The sequence below is a fragment of the Pipistrellus kuhlii genome, unplaced genomic scaffold (genome assembly GCF_014108245.1).
Source record: "Pipistrellus kuhlii isolate mPipKuh1 unplaced genomic scaffold, mPipKuh1.p scaffold_m20_p_3, whole genome shotgun sequence".
NCBI classification, from domain to species: domain Eukaryota; kingdom Metazoa; phylum Chordata; class Mammalia; order Chiroptera; family Vespertilionidae; genus Pipistrellus; species Pipistrellus kuhlii.
This window is the reverse complement of record NW_023425529.1, coordinates 171577470-171600684: the sequence shown is the minus strand read 5'-3', so window position 1 is coordinate 171600684 and position 23215 is coordinate 171577470. Positions and strand designations below refer to the sequence as shown.

The 23215-nt window shown below is 40.4% G+C and overlaps 1 protein-coding gene across 20 annotated transcripts in view; it reads left to right on the top strand.

The window, feature by feature from the left end:
- Positions 1-21087, top strand: part of NRG1 (neuregulin 1) — a 955286-nt gene extending 934199 nt beyond the window's left edge. For 8 of the 20 annotated variants that reach the window (XM_045588891.1, XM_045588890.1, XM_036458256.1 and 5 more), the window contains 5 exons: positions 8713-8815; positions 10667-10793; positions 13077-13207; positions 14000-14206; positions 16938-21087. In XM_045588891.1, coding sequence (XP_045444847.1) covers positions 8713-8815; positions 10667-10793; positions 13077-13207; positions 14000-14206; positions 16938-17589 — 1220 coding nt within the window. In that variant the 3' untranslated portion in view covers positions 17590-21087. Of the gene's footprint in view, positions 1-4098; positions 4123-8712; positions 8816-10666; positions 10794-13076; positions 13208-13999; positions 14251-16405; positions 16548-16937 lie in introns of all 20 variants that reach the window. The other 12 variants (XM_036458252.2, XM_045588892.1, XM_045588889.1 and 9 more) reach the window with 5 other exon arrangements.
- The last annotated feature ends 2128 nt before the right edge of the window (positions 21088-23215 follow it).

Below are 23215 nucleotides of genomic sequence, written 5' to 3'. Positions count from 1 at the left end.
ACTCTCAACTTCTCTTTGAGAGCATTTTCTTTCCTAAGATATTATTTAAAGAGAGCCACACTGTGTATTTAATCAAAATGTGACTCCTTGAACAAATTCTTCCGTGAGCTTTTGGAAGACATCCAGGAAAGCAGCATTCCCACTTAACCTGATTTAACAAAGATCGATCTGAAGCACATTTATGAGCAGAATCTGCAATGACTGTGCCTCAGTGCTGCCTTGTGCCCAGAAAAGCAAGGCCCTCTGATCAGAAACCACTTCCCAAACTTGCCTAGCCTCGAGTTAATTTTCTAACCTCCATGTCGTAAATTCTCAGTGTTTATTTCTGCACACTCCCCCGGAGAAGGCAGGAAAATAGATGTTTGCTGTTCTAAGAACTTTATGTTCAGTAGCAATGAAGGCTGCACAAAGAATAAAAAACATAGCCACAGTGGTAATGTTTAAAATGTACTTGTTAGTGTTCCTAAAATCTGAAACACAGAACATAAATTTTAAAAGAAAAGATATTCCCTAGCTTTACAGAGAACTGTTTTTTTTATAATGTGCCAAACCACATTTCCAATGGAAAAATAATATTCTAAAAGAATGTCCAACTTTTATAATGCTTATTAACACATAAATTACATTATTAGGATTTGATGCAACTTTTCTGGTCAGATTTTCCTATGAGGCCTTTTATTGATTTATCAAAACTGATTTAAATTATAAAAAGAATGGAACAAATGTTTATTTTATATGGCTTTTGTGAAGGAAGCCATGTCCCTTTAAATAAAATATATTTATAGTGCTTCCTAGGAAAATATTGCCAAGGCTAGTCAGCTTCAAATTTGACCTATGGACACACTTCCTGCTTCAAAGGATTGTGTTCATCGTGTGTGTGTGTGTGTGTGTGTGTGTGTGTGTGCAGGCAATCCATAATCAATTTATAGACTTTATGGGGGGGAGGGGGGGACATTGAAGGCTTCAATAGTTAGAGGAAATATGGGGCAAGTATGTTATATAAGCTAACATACAATAAGAAGTAATTACAGAATAGCCCAGACTATAGAATATTTTTAAATAGTGCAGTTTTAGAACTTTTAGGCCTGTTCTCAGAATGAGTAAACTTAGCAGATATCCTTAAAAGTCATTTTGAGTCATAGATTACTACTGCACAAATTACTTAAGTTGATTTCTAAATCTTTAAAAACAAGTTATTCATTCATTTATCAAACATGTATCTTGCTAACAGTAGAATAAAGGCACACTCAATCTCCAACAAAATTATCACGAATTCCACCCAAGTGTAGTGAGATTTTGCTGTGTTTGTGAGTGTGCTCTTGTGCGCATGGAAACCGGAGTAAGGAGAGAGTCTCCTATTACATTTGTAAAGGTAAGTTGAAAATTAAAAGTCAGACCTGAAATTGGTCCCGTTTAGAATTGACATTGACAGAACTCTTTAGAAACTTCAGAGGTGCAGAAAAGCAAGATTATACTCAAGTCTCTGAGATTATTTCCATAAAGAGACCCAGGATGTTAAAGAATAAAACCCCGAATGTCTTCAAATTTTAACAGAAACCGTAATTGCATGAACAGGTAACTTCGGCAAAAGAAAGTTTTTTCTATTTCACTGTTCATTTCACTAATGAAATAGAAAATTTAAATTAACCTGCAGGTTAATCAGTTTTCTTCAAACAATTATAAAATCCTTTATAAAGCAAAGTCAATATTTAATAGTTTCTGAAGATTCTCGGATTTAAATTAAATTTTTATATTGCTTACTGCACAGCAGGAAATCACATGTAGAAAAGGAAACAGAATTGTTTACAGTAACCTGTGTGTTTTTGAATTATTAATTTAATTTGAAAAATAGAGTAGCTAGGCAGACATTCAATAGGAAGCATATGATGCATAATGAGCCCAAGCCAACATTAGATTAAGTAGAATAGATAGAAAGTAATAACCTCTTTATGTAATGAAAAGTGTTTGTGTATTATGCTTTTCTTGACTCACAAGAAAGAAACGTAGCCACTGATAGTAAAAATAAATTACGGGAGTGTGTGCTCCAGGTCTAGAATGACTGATGCATGTTTCCTCTGCTTGTTTCCTTGTTAGGGCTTATGGCCAGAAGAGATTCCAATTTTAAGTACCAATTTCCCTTTGAATTATTTGAAATTGGAGCTGCCTGATATGAATGACTTCCCGTGAAATGAAATTATAGTTAGGCTCACAGACTTACCTATAAATGTAAATGCAGTAATATGTATGCATGGGCATGCTACTAATTTTATTGAAGACTTAACCAAGCTTTCTATGCACCTAATATGGATCATTAGCAGTGTTCACGTAGGCATGGAGTAATGATTCTCTGGGAAGAGTTTCTATAGATATTTCTTGATTTTTTAACCCTTAAATTGTTACTGACTAGTAAGAGGAAAAGGCAAGAGGTGGAGAGAGTTGTAGAGAGAAATTTTGAGTCACCTCCTCATGAAAATGTGTAAGGAAATTTATTATCACTTCCTCCAAACATGAAATTGTAATGCCTGGCATTCCAAAGTTTACTTGAAGGGAACAAGTTGAAGGAAAAAATAAAAGTCCATTTGTCAAATAGTTGCACAAAGGCAAGAGACATTTATTTTGATTTGAATACATTTGTTTTGCTGTGAACATTGTGCAGCCAAATCAACCCTATTTCCTCTGGCTTTTAATTTATGAAAAATGTAGTTATTTGCTTGAGTACCCTGGACCCCAGGCAGAGGGATTCCCTATTATATCTGGTGCCTTTCTTTATCATTGTAACTCAATGAACTATTTTATTTTATTTTTTAATCTGTAAAAGCTCATTTTCTTAAGAGGTGGCGAGTTGTTAAAGTCTAAATTCTTGAAGTGTCCCAGGAGCTTTCAGAGTTTTCCTGGCTATGAAATTAGTCAAAAGTAAACCTCCATGCAGCAACTAGCCCAAGGGGGACATCCAGACGAGAATGTTCTCCAAGCTGTTAAACGCTTTGGCCACCTGCCGACCCATTTCAGGGTTTCTTTACTCCATAGGCTCACCCTGTGAGGCATGTGTCAATGAGAAATGAACTAGTCCAAAGTCACTGAGCAGGCAAATGGCAGAGGCCGGTCCTGATACCAGGAAGACTCCAGCTCTCTTAGCTCCTACTCTAACCTCTCTGTAGGGGGCGCTTTGTCCAGGTACAAACTGATGGCTTTGTAAGAGAAATCACCCTGGGCCACATGGTTTCAAACTTAAGAGGTGTTTTGTCATATTGGCAGACCGCCCTGGTGCCTCTCTAATTAGGGATCCAAGGGAGGAATGTAGACTCCTGACCTCTGTCTTCATTCTGGCCCTGCCTGGCCACCACACTGTGCGCTCCTGAAGGGCCCCATCTGGTGGGATTTGATCAATCATTTTTGTTTCAAGGATGGAAAGTGTCATTTCTAGGGCTATTTGCTTCTTTGCCTAAGTCCCTCTTTTAACCATTCCAGTCCATACAGGTCCTGCCAGGCCTGCAATCCAGACACCTCTTCTGGAGTGCAGGCTGAGGGCTCATACCTCTAAGTTCCCTTCCTGGCCTGTCCGCTGGTCCTCTGGATACCAGTGCCTGTTGGCTGGCAGCTGGGCATCAGACCTCAGCACTGTGGAGTGATTGCCTAATTGGTTCTCTGTTACTTGAGGGAGTAATAAAATTAACCAATCATTTTATCTACGTGGAACTTTGCCTCTACCTTTTAAAAAGACAGGAATGAAGTAATGCCAAATGTCTTTTGTAATTATAAGTATGGTATTTCTATTCCTAAGCAACATGGGAGCAGGAGCATAGAGGATAGATAGTTCAGCTATACAACTTCTCCCTCAGTGAGGTTCTTTAAGGGTTAATAAAGTCACAGTGTGCTGATATTTGCACACCCCTTAAAAGAGAAGTTCCTTTTGTGGACTCCTGGAGGCTTACCTGAGCACTGCTTCACTAACAACCACCATTTGTCCTGTTCAGTGTGCACGCACAGAGAGCAGTAGTAGTCATGTGTAATGTGTTTTTTGGAGTGCAGTGTATTGCTCTTTTCTGAAACTTTTTCCCTTTTTTTTTTTCTTTTTTTGTCAACTTTCTGCATTGGCAGAGCATCTTGGGATTGAATTTATGGGTATGGACCAATCATCATTCCTTTTAGCCTGCAGAATGTAGAGCCTATGAGCTGTAATCTTTTTCCCTCCCTTCTCTTACCTTTCAGTTCCTAACTAATTTCCTTTTCCTTTAGAAGGGATCATACAGCTATAACTAAAATGATTTTTCCATTTTCAATCTATGATTAGTCTACCCAAAATGTTACTGAGCACAGCAGCTTTTAGATTCCCAAGCTTCACTTAGAGTTCAAAAATCACCTCACCTACCTGCAAATTCACATACATCCCACGTTCTTTGATCCACTGATTGGATCTGGCCATGCTGTTGTTTAAGAGCTGGGGTAAGTTGGAATGATACACAAAGCTACAGGAGGTACCAAGCCAGAGGCCTGGGAACCAAAGAAGTTTTAAATAATTCGCCCTAGACAAACACCACATCTTAGACTTATGGGAGTTTGACATACAATATAAAAATCATATGCAATATAGTAATGGAAAATCCTTACATTGCAAAACAATATGATATGGACAGACATGAATTGCTCTGATTTTCTGGAGCTATTCAAGCATGACTCTAGTCAGCTTCATTATCTCCTAAGCAAGGAAATAGAAAACAGAAAGATAGAAGCCTTGTGCTATTTTAGGTGGAAATTCTAGTGCTAATGGAATTAAACTTGAGTCACTAAGATTATCCAGACAAGTAATCAGATACTGTAAACATCAAATACCTCCTAGGGAGCATATGAATTTGGAGCATGCTCTTTCTGGAGGCTTTCTTCCTGGATAGTTGGTAGAAAGGGCCAGTCTTGGGAGGAGGGGAAGCCGTGCTGCCTTCCCAGAGGCTCCACTGCACAGGCACCAGGCTTCATGAACACTGCACACAGCCCTGGAATGGTAATGGGCCAACCGTGTCCTGATTAACAGGATATCTCCTCCCATCCATGATGTCAGTGACATCATGCAGGGAGGGCACCCTCCAACTGCTCTTTCATTTTGGCTGACAACCTCACAGTTGACAGCTAATACACTTTTCAGTATTTGTGGGAAACCAGGCTGTCACAGGCTCTACCAGGTGCAGGAATAGAAACCCAATTAATTGTCTCTTCCTCCAAAAATCTTCTAAGAGAAAAATCATTTAATGAGGAAACCCCTCCCCCCACATTTATATGTGATCTTTGAACACCAGAGAACACCTCCCAAAAGTGAGAGGCAAGAGAGGGTCTACCAATGGCACTTGAGTAGCAGGTCACCTACATGAAGGAAGTTACCTTTATGGGTTACTGCCCTTGAGGTAAAATTGACCCACTTACTTCTGAAAAGGCTTATTGGCCTTTCCTGCATGGAGGAAGAGCATTTCACCATCACCTCCCTTCTTCTCCCTAACAGCATCTTAACTACTTTATCACACTAGAGTCTGACTATAGAATTTATTATTCTCATTCCTGAGCAATGCAGTAAGGTAAGGGTAGTTCAGATATACCACTTCGCCTTTAGTAAGTAAGCTCTTAAGAGTTAATAAAGACTCCACAGTCCCAAGACCAGACCAGTCTATCCTTAAGGAAAGTCAGACCTTAAAGGTCAATTAAATTGAGAAAGACAAGGCCTCTGTCTCTTGGCCTGGCCAGATCTTACTGAAAAGCATGCTCAATCTGATTCCCTTGAATGTCCAGCCAAACCAAAGAGCAGAGTCTCAGCAGCATTTCCATCCATTACGGCAGAGCTGCCAATTGGGCCAAGGGCTCCTCTCTTTCAGCACTGCCTTTAATTTACTGTTGCCCTATTGTCCCCATTACACTAGGAGAAAAAAAAATAAGGAGAAAAAAAGGGGGGTAGGGTATTTATATGATTTTTTCATGGAGTATTTTTCTCTTAACATATTCATCTTGTGGGGGCCACCTGATCTAGGAAATCATTGGAAAATCCAACAGAAACAGAGGAGAAACATGTAAGGCAGTCAATAAGTGCTGAAGTGAATACGGAATCCTAGTCCCACGTCTCTGTTCTCTGGGCCTTGGCTTTCACTTAGCACTTTTGCTTTCCCCCTTGGCCTTGACTGTGCTGCCCTTTCATTGCCATGATTGATCTCACAGGGAAATGCATGGCTTCCTACAGAGCATAGGTAGAATGCCATGTAGTCACAAACCCAGGTCCATCTACTCTTTTATTATTAACAATAAAAAACTTGGGCAAGAGAATCCCTGAGAGTACACGTGATGCTTGGTCTTCTTTTAGTCCTTGGATAGAGCCCATTTTTTATTTTTTTTTTTTATTTTTTTTTTAGTTTGCAGAAACAATGTCCCAGTGTTCCTAAAGATACAAAGTGAAGATGTCAACACAACCAAGCCCCTTCCTATTTTAAAAAAGAAGAAAAAATAAAGGGAGTGAAAAAGGACACAGAAGGCAGGGTCATCATTTTCTTGGCAATAATACTCGTACACTGCGATTTCTTACCCAGCTAGCAGTAACAAAAGGAGACTTGCTCCTTGTCCTGGGTCCCCTGGAGGACCAGCGGGGAGGTGCTGCCTCTGCTTCTTGGCATAGATGCTGAATGCTGATCTGGATGCCAGGTCAGGGAGGAGGCTCCAGTTGCCCAGCTCACAGATTAGCACCCCATAAAATGGAATTCCCTGTCCTGTGGCTATGGGGGAGGAGAGGCAGTAGACACAAGCAATTAACACATAAGCATTCACATTCCACTCCTCACTTGACTTTTGTGGCACAAAAATATGTGGCAGCACTCCTATGACTCCTGGTTCATTGTCGCACCGCAGTGCACCAGCTGCTTGGCTTCCTAATCGTGGCTTCCCTGTGCTGGCCAGCCTAGGTTAGGAGTTATGCTGTATGGGGTAACCCTTCCACCTTTGCATCCACCTTTGCTTCCTCCCTGAGCATTTCCTCCTCCCTCTGGTTTTATTTGTTTCTTTTTCCTCCCTTAGTGTCAGGCATGCTGGGCCAGGGACTTCAGATGACTCCTCCACTTCTAACCTTGTTTTGCCTTGACCCTGACTGCCTCCCTCTCTCAGTCATTCTGTCAGTCTGTCTGTCCTCCTCGGTTTGTTTTTCCTTCCCACTTCCATCCCTTCTGGTTTGTTTTTGTCTAATCTCTGTGGCATTCTAGTCTTTTACCCACTGACTTCTGTTCTCCTCCTCCTCCTCCTGTTAATAATCAGTGCTCTATTAATTTGATTTGACAAATGTTCCTGACCTGTTAACTGGAATTTGATTACCGTGGGCTTGGCTTGTAGGAAATGTTTTGTATAATGATAAGGCCCACCGTGTCGCAGAAATTAAAATGCACTTTTTCACTTCAAGGAAACTTCCTGCAAATTGCTCTCTTTCAATAAAGAAGAGAGGTGTGGTCACTGAGACTGAGAATGTCAACTGGAAATGTTCAGAAGGCCCGTGTTGATGTCCAGATAAGAGGCTTTCATTTGTATAATATCCCCCAGATCTTGACCAGCTTGTTAATCAGAAAACCAAGCATAGCTGACCCTGCTTGTTATGCGCTGGTTGAGTTCTCTTTCTCAGTCACCTGTGCACTCTCTTCCAATAAGTGTAACTAGAATGGTTGGAAGTTCAGCTCCTAAGGAATCAGGTTCACCATTACATTAGCCCATCTTGTTAAGAACCTGATCTACCATAGAATCAAATTGTCTGACCCAAAAAAAACTGGTTTGGAAATAGAAAGACTTACATGCGTAAGAGATTGGTTGCATTTGGGGTACAATAGTACCTTTACTTCAAAATTCTAACTATCACACCTCCTGGGTGTTATCTACATTAGCTAATTCGCCATGTTGGTCAATGCAGGAATGTATATTATTTGTGCTAGTTATTCCTTTATACAGAGAGATGAGTTCTCTAAGTGCAATTGGTGACGTAATAATAATTGTCCTCCAAAGAGCAGCCTTCACCTTGGCCCAGGACTGTCTTAGCCACCAGATTGGATTTTCTCTGAGACAGTGTCTTACATCCTCTGGCTTATGTTCACATTTTACTGTGAAATAATAGGGATCCTGCCCCAATTGGGTTGCTCACTACAAGCCAAGCTCATGTTTGCAGATGTCTTTGAGTTTATTTCATTCATTTATAAATGGTTCTTTGTAAAGACCACTGGAATATACAATAGCTGGGAAATCAAAAGGGACTAGGGGTGGAGAAAGAAGGGAAGACAGGAGGGTCCCAGTGATGCCAAACCCAGCTCCTTTCATTGGCATTGATTCCTGTTGTCTTTGCAAGAGATGTTTGCAAGATATTAAAAATAAGTAAATAAAAAGTACAGTTTTAACCAAATGGTTATCTTACAATCAATGTTTATGATTTGCTAGTTTAATACATATGTATCAATAGCTTATAATTAAAATAATTATAATTAAAATATTATGGCATACTGTTTTTTATTTAAATGGCCCCATCTGGCTTTGCCGTTTTATACTCACAATGTAGAGCAGTGTGATGCTGTACCTTAAGTATGTTTGCAATAGTAATGAATTGTCACATATTTATTTCTTGTAACCATGGATAGTGCCATGTAGCATGTCAACCGTTCGCTTGTAAACCCTGGCAAGGGTCAGGGGCCTTTGGTGACGTCTGCTCTCATCCCTTTCCAGAAGCAGAGGAGCTCTACCAGAAGAGGGTGTTGACCATCACTGGCATCTGCATCGCCCTGCTGGTGGTCGGCATCATGTGTGTGGTGGCCTACTGCAAAACCAAGTAAACCTTCCTCCTCCGCGCTGCTCCTTCCCGCCACACAGACAGGGCAGCCCGCAAGGCCTGGCAGAAACCTATCTCCACAGCCTGTCTTGGGGGGAGGGAGGGGGGGCGCTATGGAGGGGCTTTTCCCCTTAGTTTTTTTTTTTTTTTTTTTTTCTGAATCATCTATTTGAGCACCTTTCCTAACCACATAATTAGAAAGCACTGCCTATTGGTGTGGAAATGTTGAGAAGACTTCTGATGAGTGACCACAGCCCTCTGACCAGAGAGAGGGTTGGTTGGACGGTCAGGCTTGACTGGGGCCCATATGTGTGCGTGTGTGTGTGTGTGTGTGTGTGTGTGTGTGTGTGTATGTGTGTGTGTGTGTGTGTGAGAGAGAGAGAGAGAGAGAGAGGAGGGTGGTGGGGGCAAGAAGTGCGCTTGTCAAACACTGCTGGGGACATGTCCAGTTTGCAATTACCTTTAGAAGCTAAGGGAAACGCTTGGTGGCATTTGAGTTGCCATTTTCTGAGCATTATCCTGATTATTTCTTTAATCCTGTCCCATGAAGTTTCCAGCTTAGATGCTCAAGAGTGTGCGATGCACAAAAGGGATCTTCTGAGAGGAAACGCAAGTGAAACTTGCTTTGAAAGAACAAAAGGGAAAACATTAGAGTAGATTTGTGTTCACTGTTTTTGGTCCTTTAAATGAGGTCCATATTCACAAATGTAATCACTTTGTGACACAAATTCCCTCCACTTTCTGACATATGACCTCCACTTCAAGTCTTGTGGCTTCATCACATACATGTTCTTGCCAAAGCGAGTCAAGGGGATAGTATTATGATCTGAATGTTGTGTTGAGGAATAAAGACAGTGCTTTTATTCCCTAAAATCCAGGGCATAGATTGTGTTTTCCTAAAACCCCAGAACTGGGTGCCAGGATTGAGTAAACGACTGAGAGAAGCCTTCATGGAGTCACCTTAAGAGCTATTTATTTATTTTATCTTAAATCTTTATTTTTGAAAGTATTACATAGGTCCTTCTTCTGTCCCCCTTACCCCCCACCCTTAACATCTTCCCTTAAATATCTTTTTAGATATTTAATATCTAGTTATAAGAAACAAAAGTCGCTAGAGCACATGTGTCAAACACAAGGCCCGCGGGCCAAATCCGTCCCGCCAGGCCTTGCAATGTGGCCCGCACCGCGCTGTCATCACTGCACTCCGCTGCGTTTCCATCACAATGACAGTTTATGACTGTTCAGTAAACCATTCGGCCCGCGATTTAGGCTGGATTTTAGATTTTGGCCCCTTCTCTGATTGAGTTCGACACCCCTACGCTAGAGTATGATCTTGTTACAATTGTGCCCAAATCTACAGGCAAAATAGGCACGTTTTCACTCATGTACAGCACCATGCATGCACACACACCACGGAAAATGCGCAGATTCAAAACTAACTGCGAACTCTACAGGCCAAGATGAAATCGGCTTTATCAATTGCCCAGCGCAAGTTGTTCCCTAAGACAAATGACCACCTGTAAGACCTAGGCACAGGTGGCTGGGTTGGTGAAGATGGGGTTTCAGCTAAATATCCACCTGAATTATCCCATCTCCTCCTCTTTCTGTCTTCTCTCTCTGCAGTCCAGTCTCATTTCTGTAAGAAGCCCATTCAGCTTTTCACACCTATTTGTTAGTTAAGAGAATGTGTAGATTCACAGGCAGATTCTAAGATGAAATGGCACACCCTTCCTCCCCCCTCCCTCACCACCAAGCCACTGCCCGGGTTCTGTGTTGGCGAAATAAGGAATTGGCTGAAATAAGAAATGTAAGCAATAGAAAAAAAGTAAATGTTCCCTTTTCCATGCGCAGGAAACAGCGGAAAAAGCTTCACGACCGGCTTCGGCAGAGTCTTCGGTCTGAGCGAAACAACATGGTCAACATCGCCAATGGGCCTCACCACCCCAACCCACCCTCCGAGAACGTCCAGCTGGTCAATGTAGGTTGGCTCTGGCCTGTGGATACGCTGAGCATCTCCCCTCTGTTCCAGGCACCTGGAAGTTTATTTTCAAAAGCTCTTAGGCTCTTAGCTGCTGCCATTAATCTCCACAGCTTCCAGGAATCCAACGTTTTGCCCGAAGAAAATAATGGGGACATTTTTTAAAGTGGATTTGGTTACTGTAAAACCAGCACATTTCCTCTTCTAGTATTCATTAAGGGGTTGGAATAATAATAAAGTTGGGTTTGTTCTGCGGGGAGGCCATGGCTGGAAGAAAGAAAAGAAAAACACAAAGAAAAATTAGAAAATTGATGATGCAAGAATCCAAAGGAAATGTTTTATTTTTCTAATTTGGAAATGAAGGCCTCTCCAGCCTATAACTGATTAGCATTGAGAACGGAGCGAAGGGCTGCAGAGTGATTTTGTGTGAGGCTTCACTGTGCCTGATGCTTTGCAGATTCTGATTTACAAAGGGAGAAATTAGCACAGGGAAATGGCAAGTGACTTATCAAACTTGCTTCTCAGCAAAACTGGAACATTTGCCTTCCTATTCCCTGACTCTGTCCACTTGAAGCCACACCTTCCTAACGAAACCTACCCTTAACCACTCAAGCCCTTTGTTTAAAATTTACCAGGCTTTGAAATATAACTGAGTCATAGAATATTAGATTCTGCAAAGTCTTTTGATATCACCTTCAAACCTCCAGAGAAGGGCCAGAGCTGGACTCAGTTTCCCCAGCTTTAGAAGTATTGCTCTTTCTAGTCCGATTCCACCATCATTCTTCCTGTTTTCTTCATTTCTCTCTGATTTTTGACTTTTTATAAGCAAAGGTTGAAGATTCTCTTGCACTACCATTTTCTATTCTGTAGAAAAAGGTATATTTGGTGTGGAGCAAATATATCATGGACCCAAGTTCAGAGAGGATGGTTACTAAACCATCAGTAAGTCTTGTAGTGGAGACCCGCAGGAGACTGGCAGAGAAAGGTGCAAAGACATGAGCATGCTTTGCTGCTTTCCACTCCCATCAGTACTCATTAGAATGTTGTGCATGGTCGATCAATGCACTCACTACAGACAGCCCTATAAGCTGTCACTAAGAATGTTACAAGACGTAGGAAGCGGAACGACTGCCTGGATTCCATTCATAGCTCATACACTGTGTGACTTTAGGTTTTAACCTTTCTAAACCCTATTTGTTCATCATGGAAACAGGCCTAAAAATGATACCTACGTCAGGATGTCCTTGCTAGCATTAAATAAGAGAACCTACATAAAACACTTAGCCCAGTGGCATTCAATGAGTGTTGAGTAAGTGTTAAATGTTATGTTCATTAGATACACTGAGTTACACTGCCTTCCAGAAGCAAGAGTGAAATGGTACACAGACTGAAAGTAGCACATTATGTGGACACCACCATCTTTTCCTTAAAGCCAGCTAGCCGCACGTCCCAGAGAATCCACATGGAATAGCCTTTCCTCCATGAGAACCAGTTAGGACTCCAAGAATAATTTATATTACACTTTTTGGAGTTTCCATGAATATATCAGGTTGTTTTAGCACTCATGGCCCATCAGATTACAAAGCCCTATTTCATCTGAGGTTATTCTTTTTCATGCCTCATCCTCTATTTAACTTCATTTGGTGTAAATACAAATAGCATTTAAAAACAACTTCAGAATGTGCCTCTCCCGCTGAGAAGGCAGTTAATAGCTACTATGATTTGGTGATGAAAATTAAATATCAATAAAATGTACTTGCATTGCATATGGATCCTCTATGTTGTATATGCTTTCTCAAGATGTATGTATGACCTTAACAACTTCTATATATTCTTCCCATCTCTCAGCAGCCTTGCTACTTTTACTACTGGCAATTTAAAAATTCCAGTGGTATCATTTGAGCAATGTGGGCACTAGGAAATTGTAAAACAGAGGTAGATCCAAAATATAGAGACTTTAAACAAATTTTTCTTTCTTTTGTAACAACCATGACACAAAATGAATATTGGACAAAGATTTTTACTGAATTCTAGTCATGTTATCAACTGGAAACAAACTAAAAAAATAGACAATGAGCAGTAACTTATTAACTTCATTCACTGAATCTAAAGGCTGCAGTAACCAAAATAGTTTTTGTTTTTTTTTAAATCTGGACATTGGATAAAATAAATTTATTATGAAGAAATTTGTTTATCATGTGTACTAGAACAGATTTTTGTGTGTGAGAGTGTTAATGTTTTGACTTATATGAACCTTCAAGTTGTGTCTCTTTGTTTATCCAGCAATACGTATCTAAAAACGTCATCTCTAGTGAGCATATTGTCGAAAGAGAAGTGGAGACATCTTTTTCCACCAGTCACTATACCTCGACAACTCATCATTCCACTACTGTCACCCAGACTCCGAGTCACAGGTATGAGAGAAAAACCATTGTGTGGTTTCTTCAAGAATGAATATTTGTAAATGTCCTTGTGCTGTCATTGCCTAAGAAAGGCATAGGACACACGTATGGGGCAGTGCAATATAGTTAAACATATGGTTGGGGACAAAACAGACTTGGGACATCCACTGGCTCTGCCATGTAATTGCTGTTTAAATTTGAGCCTTAATTTTTTTATCATCAAACAAAGGGAGATAATACCTACCTCAAGAGTTGTTCCCTATTCCAGAGATTGTCTTTATTCTTGCCCAGCCACTCACTGAATTGCTATGCTGGGAAAACTCTGTCTTAGATGCTATATAATACTTAGAAGTTGGCTTCTCCCATTGATTAAATTTTCCTGAGAAATACACATGAGAAATTGATTAAATAGGTGAACCCTAAATTAGAAAATGCCCTGGTGACCAATATCTGAGTGCAGCACTAGTGCAACCAAAAGCAACACTAGACTTCCAAATGTAGCTCACTTTGGGCAAGTGTTTCCTTAACCAAGCTGTCAAGATCAGAATGATTAAAAGAACACTATTTGATAAATGTGTTGAATGAGTGAACAAATGACTAACCTGGTTCTTACAAAACCAATCTAAATCAAGATCCTTTCTATAGCAAGTATCTTTATAACAATTCTATTCGGAGAATAGAATGTTATAGTGAACTATCGATTCATGGATAATTTGAAATACTTGTTTGATCATTCTCTTCATTTCCATTTTTGCACATAATTTTCTTAAAAAAATATCTCTGCATTTCACATTTCCCCTCTAGCTGGAGCAACGGACACACCGAAAGCATCATTTCTGAAAGCCACTCTGTAATCATGATGTCATCGGTAGAAAACAGTAGGCACAGCAGCCCAACGGGGGGCCCAAGAGGACGTCTTAATGGCATGGGAGGCCCTCGTGAATGTAACAACTTCCTCAGGCATGCCAGAGAAACCCCTGACTCCTACCGAGACTCTCCTCATAGTGAAAGGTAAAACTGAAGGGCAAAGCTACTGCAGAGGAGAAAGAACCCCAGTAAGCGAATCCCCATGAGCACCTGCGGTCTCACCTAAGGAAATCTGCTCTAATGAGAATAAGGGGCAGCAGTTGCCTGTTCTAGGAGTGCTCCTAGTTGATGAAGTCATCTTTCTGTGTGACTGAACTCATTTCTTCTGAGCTTCTCACCTCGTCCCAGTGGCCGACAGGCAACAGACTCTTAACGAGCTGGAGTGATTTGATGTGGAAGGTGCAGCCAACTTGGAGTTCCTAGGTCTGGCCTTAGGCTCAGCCCCACTCAGGATCTGTTTCCTCAGTTATCACTTTAGAGAGATGACACCAGTGATTGATAAGGACCCTTCTAGAATTCCAATTTGCCAATTATCCAAACTCTGGTCAAACTGATCTCATGTTCTCCATGTGCTAACTCGACTTACCATCCAGCCTCAGTTAAACCAAATCAAGGGCTATGTCACTGCTGACTCTCATGGGGAACAATTGCTTGTGTTCCACCATAGATTATCCCTTTTATGAAATTCCAAGAAGGGATGAATAAATAAATCTTTTATATGCTGCGTCTGACAGTCTTCACAGTTGGTTTTCAAAGTAGATATTGCCTCTCACGTGGCCCTTTATTCCAGAATGTTTTGGCTTTTTATCTGGGGCATTGGATTGGGCTGGGGAATTATAACAAAGGTAAAATAAAGAACAGAGGAAAGTAAACTGAAAGAGATGCTTAATAGGAATACTAAATTTATAGATTATCTTTATCCATTTTCACCTAAACTGGGAGAGAGTTATACCCAACCAGCATTTCTAGCCTACCTGTAAGCTGTCACTTGTTTGTTTTCAAATCCAGTGGGGTTTTGTCTGTTTGTTTACTGTGTCATCTCAGTCTAATATTTGACTATTTGTTCAAAGCTTTACATAATGTTAAATATGTATTTGGTATTTACGTGGGGGAAATAGTTTGGTAGACTTTTTCTACTCTTGGCTTGGGAAGTACTTAAAACAAAAGAGGACTAGTTTTGAGCTTATAGGTCATATAGAACCTGCTATTGAATGGCCTTTCTATGAAATATCTCAAAATGGTATTTCAAAGCTTTATGGAATTAAAGGTTGCTCTTTTCATGAATGAAAAATAAGGTATATTGTCCAAAATTGGTTTAAAGCATTACTCTTAGATATACATATAACTATACATTTATGTACTTAAAAAAAGTCTATCTATTCTGTTTATACATTTATGTACTTAAAAAGTCTATCTATTCTTTTTTGAAACCTGAAAAGAGTTTAGGGATAAATTCTTTCTCACCACATGTGACATTTATTTTTAAAGAATGACATTTTCCTACGGTGGTAGGCTTCCTTGAGTATCCCAGATAGTCTCTAGGACTGCTATATATACCTGAACCTAGAGATCCTGGAGAGAAAAAGATAAATCACTTTTATGTGTTTGGTTGAATTTGAATTAGCATTTCTCAGAGAGCTTAATTTAAGTATTCATAAAGCAAAAGTCTGAAGATTCGGGCCCCAAATATTTCAACCTCTAGACACTCTCCCATTTTAGACACAGCTAGATCTCACATCCATATAACTCTGAATCATGGCTGAAAGCAGGAAGGTTAATAGGTTCCTGTTAACTAATGTTCAGATGGCGCTGTCCTGTGTCATCACAGGTTATGTCAAATCAAACTCTGAGAACACCAATGTGAAGAAAAGAGTCATTTAGTGCTATGCATTGGTAACATTTTTATCAGAAGCTGAGAAATGTGACTCTCAAAAGTCACATCTTTTTTCAGTGCCATGTCAGAAGTGGTAGGGGGATGGAGTAAAGCATGATATGGTAAAAACATTGCACTCAGTGTCTTGACAAGAAGATTCAGTGAGCATTATCAGCCATAACATGACATAAGGTAATATGGTACAGCAGACCTTGAGCAGTCACAAAGATAAGCCAAAGACTGATGCAGCTCTAAATTTTGGAAGAAAGGTAGACCAAAGATTGAACACAGGTATGTGAAGCCAATGTAAGGTTCTCTCAGGTTACCTTTGGATGTCTTGGTCACTGGGATGGATAGTTGCAAACTGAATGTTAAAAAGTAGCATTTCATGGAAAAATTTAAAGCACACAAATATGTTACACTGTTATCAGGAATAAATCTAAGTCACTATGCTCTTTTTTTTTCATAAGACATAACCTTATAGCTGAGCTAAGGAGAAACAAGGCACACAGATCCAAATGCATGCAGATCCAGCTCTCAGCAACTCATCTTAGATCTTCCTCCATTCCCCATTTGGGCTTCATTCTCTAAGACCCCTTGGCCTTTAGGAAGGTATAGTATTTCAGTAATACTTCTTTCCTTTACAAATCCCTCAGCCTTGGTCCTTACAAACTGACAGGTTTCCAGGACCTCGTGCCCTCTGACCTTGACTCATGCTTTTATTTAAAATCATGATGAGATTGAAAATCCTTAAAGCTTTGATGAGCTAGGCCATGTAGCTGATCTGTGCATGTATGTACTCCTGTAAGGAAACTCTTGGCTACATTATTTTAGATTCCAAGGGTACTGACTGTCCTAGTGTAAAAATCAAGAAGCATACGATGAACAGAAATTCCTTGTCTCTTGATTATATAATATCGTGAACTCTCTCCCCTTACCCTCCCTACTCTATGACTCCTCTTATGCCACCACACTTATGCGGGGTATTCTGTGCTCACACAGGTTTGTGTCAGCAATGACCACCCCGGCTCGTATGTCACCTGTAGATTTCCACACGCCAAGCTCCCCCAAATCGCCCCCTTCGGAAATGTCTGCACCTGTGTCCAGCACGACGGTGTCCATGCCCTCGATGGCAGTCAGCCCCTCTGTGGAAGAAGAGAGACCTCTGCTTCTGGTGACTCCACCACGGCTGCGGGAGAAGTATGACCACCACCCTCAGCAATTCAACTCCTTCCACCACAATCCCGCGCATGAGAGCAGCAGCCTGCCCCCTAGCCCCTTGAGGATAGTGGAGGATGAGGAGTATGAGACGACCCAGGAGTACGAGCCAGCTCAAGAGCCTGTTAAGAAACTCACCAATAGCCGACGGGCCAAAAGAACCAAGCCCAATGGCCACATTGCCAACAGGTTGGAAATGGACAGCAACACAAGCGCTGAGATCAGTAACTCAGAGAGCGAGACAGAAGATGAAAGAGTAGGTGAAGCCACCCCTTTCCTGGGCATACAGAACCCCCTGACAGCCAGTCTTGAGGCAGCACCTGCCTTCCGCCTGGCCGAGAACAGGACTAACCCAGCAGGCCGCTTCTCGACACAGGAGGATCTGCAGGCCAGGCTGTCTAGTGTAATTGCTAACCAAGACCCTATCGCTGTATAAAACCTAAATAAACACATAGATACACCTGTAAAACTTTATTTTATATAATAAAGTATTCCACCTTAAATTAAACAATTTATTTTATTTTAGCAGTTCTGCAAATAGAAAACAGGAGAAAAAAAAATCTTTTATAAATTAAATATATGTATGTAAAAATGTGTTATGTGCCATATGTAGCAATTTTTTACAGTATTTCCAAACAAGAAAGATATCAATGGTGCCTTTATGTTATGTTATGTCGAGAGCAAGTTTTGTACCATTACCGTGATTGCTTTTCCACAGTATTTCAGCAAAACCTCCCATGTATTCTGTTTTCGCTGGCTTCTTGTGCATTGCATTATGATGTTGACTGGATGTATGATTTGCAAGACTTGCAACTGTTCCTCCGTTTGCTTACAGTAGCACCCAATCAGTACGTCTTGTAATGGCACATCCATCCAAATACTCTTCTGTACGAAGTTTTCTTTTGTATTCAGTCTATGAAATGAGTCGTGTCTACTCTGCCAGCCAAAGGTTTGCTTCACTGGGCTCTGAGATAATAGTAGATCCAACAGCATGTTACTATTAATTACAGCAGGAAACTGCATTAAGTAATGTTAACTATTATGAAGAAAGTAATATTGTGATTTAAAAACACACACACACACCTATATTATTCATCAGAACACAGCTTGCTCTCACTAAGAGGAGCTATCACTTATTTTATTTCAATTTATTTTTTCTTGACCAAAAAGCAACAGTTTGAAGGGTAGCAGAGAAGAATGGGTTCTGGCTTGCTATCAGGGTAAGACCAACACCTTATCGGAGGACTCAATATCACTTTCTCTCTGGGGGAATGACACAACAACACATCTAGTTGAAGATCAGACCAGGGCTGGACAAGGTGCAATCATTCCTGACTTGTCTTTTTCACTGATTTTGGAGCTAGTGATTGGTTCTGTCTTCTTGGCTGGAAACAGACATGCTATGGCACAAACACCCCAGCTCCAACAGCACACTCAGCACTTGTCTGAAATGCTTAGAGGGAAACATGCCTGCTGTGCCTAGTGGTGACTGGTCGTTGTAGGGAAATAGAGTGTCCAGAAGGAGGGACTGATAGAAGACACAGGTGAAGGGCAGCTGTGTGGCATGGGTTGCAATTTTAAACAGTTTTGTTGACCACTCCTTTCTCTTCATTAGTTTTCTCTTGCTTTTCAATGTTGCCTTGATTAGGTCATGACTATGCATGAACATTTTTGTCAGGAATGGCCAACATGCATGTGATTTGTGACTAGTAAGAACCTTCTGAGAGCGATGCTTCATCAGGCAATGCCAATAGTGTTGGAAAGATTGCACTTTGCCCTGCAGAAACACGACCCTCTCCTGTGTACTGACCTCTTGCTTCGCAGCCTGCCTCACCCATTTCCTCTTTTGTTTTTGCTTTACTCTCACAGGACAGATGGGTCTAAATGTTGCATGTTCTCTTAAGATTGTAAATCCAAGGAAGGCCTATAGGTATTAACATTCGAAAGAACTGCTAATTCAGGAAAATAATAGCTTTTTGTAAAAATTGCAGGTCCCCAATTCATGACCTGCCTGATTCCTGCCGAATCTGGCTGAAGCTTTACTGAGGTTCCAAGTAGACTCCTGGGAGCCATGTGATAAAATGGGAAACAAGTTAGCAAGGGGTTCAAAATACCAGGCATGAAGTCAATGAGAGTAACTGCTTCTTGTGGGCAGGTGAACTGAACATATTACTTCACCAAATTTCTATGTTAAAGGTAAAGGGGAGAAGAAACATGCAAGAAGGTCTTAGGAGAAAAATGCAGGCTGGGCATGAGTCATGTCACTGACCTCCTACATGTTTCCACAGTCCACAGAGATCCCTGTCTGCAGGTCTTTGAAGTTACTCTGAGTATTTGATATCCCAAGTTGCCCTTCATTGTTCACATACCACTTCCTCTGTGCTCAGCAGTGCCCTCATCAGCTTGTTAAACTACACGGAAAGGCCCCTGTCAGGCTGCAGAAGTTGCACTGATTTCCCAGATCTGTAGAAATGAGTAAACTCGCGGCAGGAGAAAGAAGACAGTCAACCCAAAGAGGTTCTATAAGTTATTCTAATATTGCCTTTGAGTCAGTCTTAGACTATTTCAATAAAAAAATTCCTATCATGAATTAAAACTACAACTTTTGTTTCAAATTCTACAGACTTAGGAGTACTCACATGTCTCATTCTGAATAATTTCAAGAATAAATAAAATCTATTGAGAGCAATGAACAACATGAAAATTGTTGTAAATTTTCAGGTTACACAAATATATGAAAACTTAGGCTAAAGGGAAAGTTTCTTTCCAACTTGATTCTAGTCACTCACAGAGGGAGCATTATTCGGGGCAGCATTACCTGTAAAACAAGAGCTTCCCTTGATAAGAAAGGCCAGCTGACTCCTCAGGGCTACTTGCTGCGGCCACCAGATTTGTGTTCACAGGGACATCTCTATGATGTTTAACTGCCACGTGGCTCTCAACCAACCACCCCATTTATAAACTCAGGCAGTGCTGTGGCCATCCAAAGGAGGGTGAACCTATGTTCCCAGCAGATGAAAAAGCTTCTGTGGGTTTTTGGGTAATCGCCCAGAAGTTCCACAGCCTCTCTGCCGCCTAGAAATCATATCCAACTGAGGGGTATGCAATGGAACATAGTATATGCAAACTTCTTTTTCTCACTCAAGATTTCTTTACTATCCTACTCTCTCTTCTTGCCTGGTATGACTTTTTTCCAAGAGTACTTGGACAGCCTCATGCTTTCTACAAACTAACTCTACCAGGGGGTATGTGAATGTGTTTCCGACACCAACATGCTGTATCTTCCTTGTCTAAGTGTGACTGTCTTGATACAGGTGGAGTTTATCCAGGGTAACTTGCTCAGTAGTTATTCCTTTTTTTTTATGGCCTGGAGTTAAAAGGGGCACAGCTCACAATGGTGAAAATAAGAAAGGCTGGTTTTATCATTTAGCCCTGGCTGTGTTCCACCAGCCACAGAGATTAGATTTCTATCTACAAAGGCCCACGAAACACTGCAGACAAATGCAAACAAAGGGAAATGGCCACATATCACACGTTCTATTATATATTCTTTTGTAAATACATCCTGTACATTACTTAGATGTTTTCCTAAATCATTTACTGTCTTTATGAGTTAATGTCAGATTTTTACTCTTTCAACTTACTGTATAACATTGTAAATAACATAATGTCCTTTATTATTTATATTTAAGCACCTAACATAGAGTTGTTTTCATATAAGTTTAAGGTAAATGTCAAAAAAATATATGTTTTTTGTTTTGTTTTTCTTCTCTTTAAAATTATGTATCTTTTTCTTTTTTTAAAAAAAGAATATAATTTATTGTTCAGGAGAAAGAATGTATATGTAACTGAAACTATTTGAAGAATGCACATTTGAAAGCCGTGGGGGTACTGATAAACTAAAGAATTACTTATCCAAAATACTAAGCAATAAGTAATTGTGATTTATTTAAAGTTTTGTTCATTTTCCATGAACGAAATACTGCAATAAAAATGCCACTCTATGGAGACCTGGGAGTGTTGCTCAGCAGACTAACATTTCAGTCTGTTAGACCAGCACCTTTTGTGTTCATGCGACAGTTGTGCTAATATAGGAATGTGTTCCATGGACCCCACAATCATCTTGTCTGTGCTTTGCTTTGGCCTCATTGTCTATTATTGAGTCATCTTCTGCCTATTGGTTCTTCTTGCCTCTGTATTCCTTGTTGAAGGGGCCAAACCCAAGCAATATGATGTCCCCACCCCCATACACACCATCACATGACAGAGAGGACATTCTAGGCATGACCACCTGGGTCTTAGCTGTTAACACGTTCTGTAGTGACAGCAAGAAACTTCTTCAGACTAATGGAAATGTCAACATGTCAACCCATGCAGTCATGAGAGGAAAACTTGTCATCATCATTCAAATAGTCTGATACCCACCATGGCCATGCTAAGCCACCTTTTGCTTCAGTCAATTTATTTTCCATTAGGCTCTTAATTTAAGGATTCATTGTTTTAAGAGGAGATGAGGCTAACTTGGGCTCATTCCCCTCGTTCTATCAATAAATTAAACTCAATGTCCATCTTACTACTCAGGGAAGGGTGTATGCATGAGAAATTTCCCACATCCTAAGACTCACAGAAATAAGGATATTACTTTTCTTACTGAAATTAGCCTAAACAAAAGCCATATTTTAACAAATAGTTACTTGCATGGGTGGTACTTTTTATATATTTCAAGCATTTTACTCATTATTCCAAATAGGATAAAGGCAAGGAGAGGTCATCAATCCTTTAGGATACACAGTGGCCCCCTTTGAAGTTTGATGGTACCTGAGGCTTCCCATCAACATCACTTCCATTTATGTACATGATTCCTGCTACCTATCAACAGCTCCACTACTGTCCTCTCCAAAACGGTCTGGATGTCTAGAAGAGTCAGAGCAATCTTTATGCTAGTGTTACTATTTATATTACTAAATTTTCAAAATATTCAGAAACCTCACATTTGTGTCAACTGTGATTTACATGCACACACAAATTCTAAACACACACTGAAGCCACTACATTCTTTCACCTCTTCAGAAAATCAAGGATTGAGCAGAATTTAAAAATTAAAGATGGAGGCATTTTTCTACATCTTCAAATTTAAGATGTAGAAAATTACAAGCTGTCCTAGTGATTTAGGTTAAAATTGAATACCTAAGCTATATTTGAGGCAGATGCATGTATGATGGAGGGAGGTATGGAGAGAATGAAGATGCACATATAGCCAAATTAAATATCTGGCTAATTGTTACTATTCTCCATTCACTTCAACCATGTAGACTCTTGAATGTCAAATCGAGGCCAGCTCTCTAAACTAGCAAACGATTTATCTTTCCAATGTAGTGTCTTCCCCATCATTTGATTTATTTGCTCTCTGTCCTGATGATGAATGACAAGAGGACTTGATATCAAGGATTTGGGGTTAAGAGAGGCAATTCTGAAATCTAGAGATTTAGGATGCTGGAAGGAGAGGGCATTGTTTGGTCTCATGTGAATCAGTCTACACTCCACCTTTGGCCAACCCTCCCTGAAATGGATAGCATGAAATAAATTTATAAAAACTATGAGTCCAAAAGATTAATTTGGTAGGAAATAGAAATGCTTTCCTTTTATAAAAGACAGAACCATCCTACTGCTACAAAAAGCAGCAATATTTCTAACCTTTTGGGCTGTTGTTGGTCAATTAGCTGTGCCCAATCCTCCATGTTGTGTTCCTGTTGACATCCTATGACTGTGGTTGTTGGACCTCTCTGGTGAGCTGTTGGTTTTGCACTTCAGTGAGCTCCAAAATATCATACATCAGGAAAATAGGAAAGGACTTTATTACCTAGAGGGAAACCATCATGATCTACCTGATTCTTTTTTAAAAAGAGCAGGAGAAGGAAACTAGTAATTCCTAATGAGGAGATAAAATGTGGCAATGGTTCCACCCAGGATTTTTTTCTAACCCTTCCCCTTCCAACTGACTTATTGAGGCAATCTGATGGAGGAAACATCCCTTCCCACCCCATGGCATGCTGCAGAGGCTA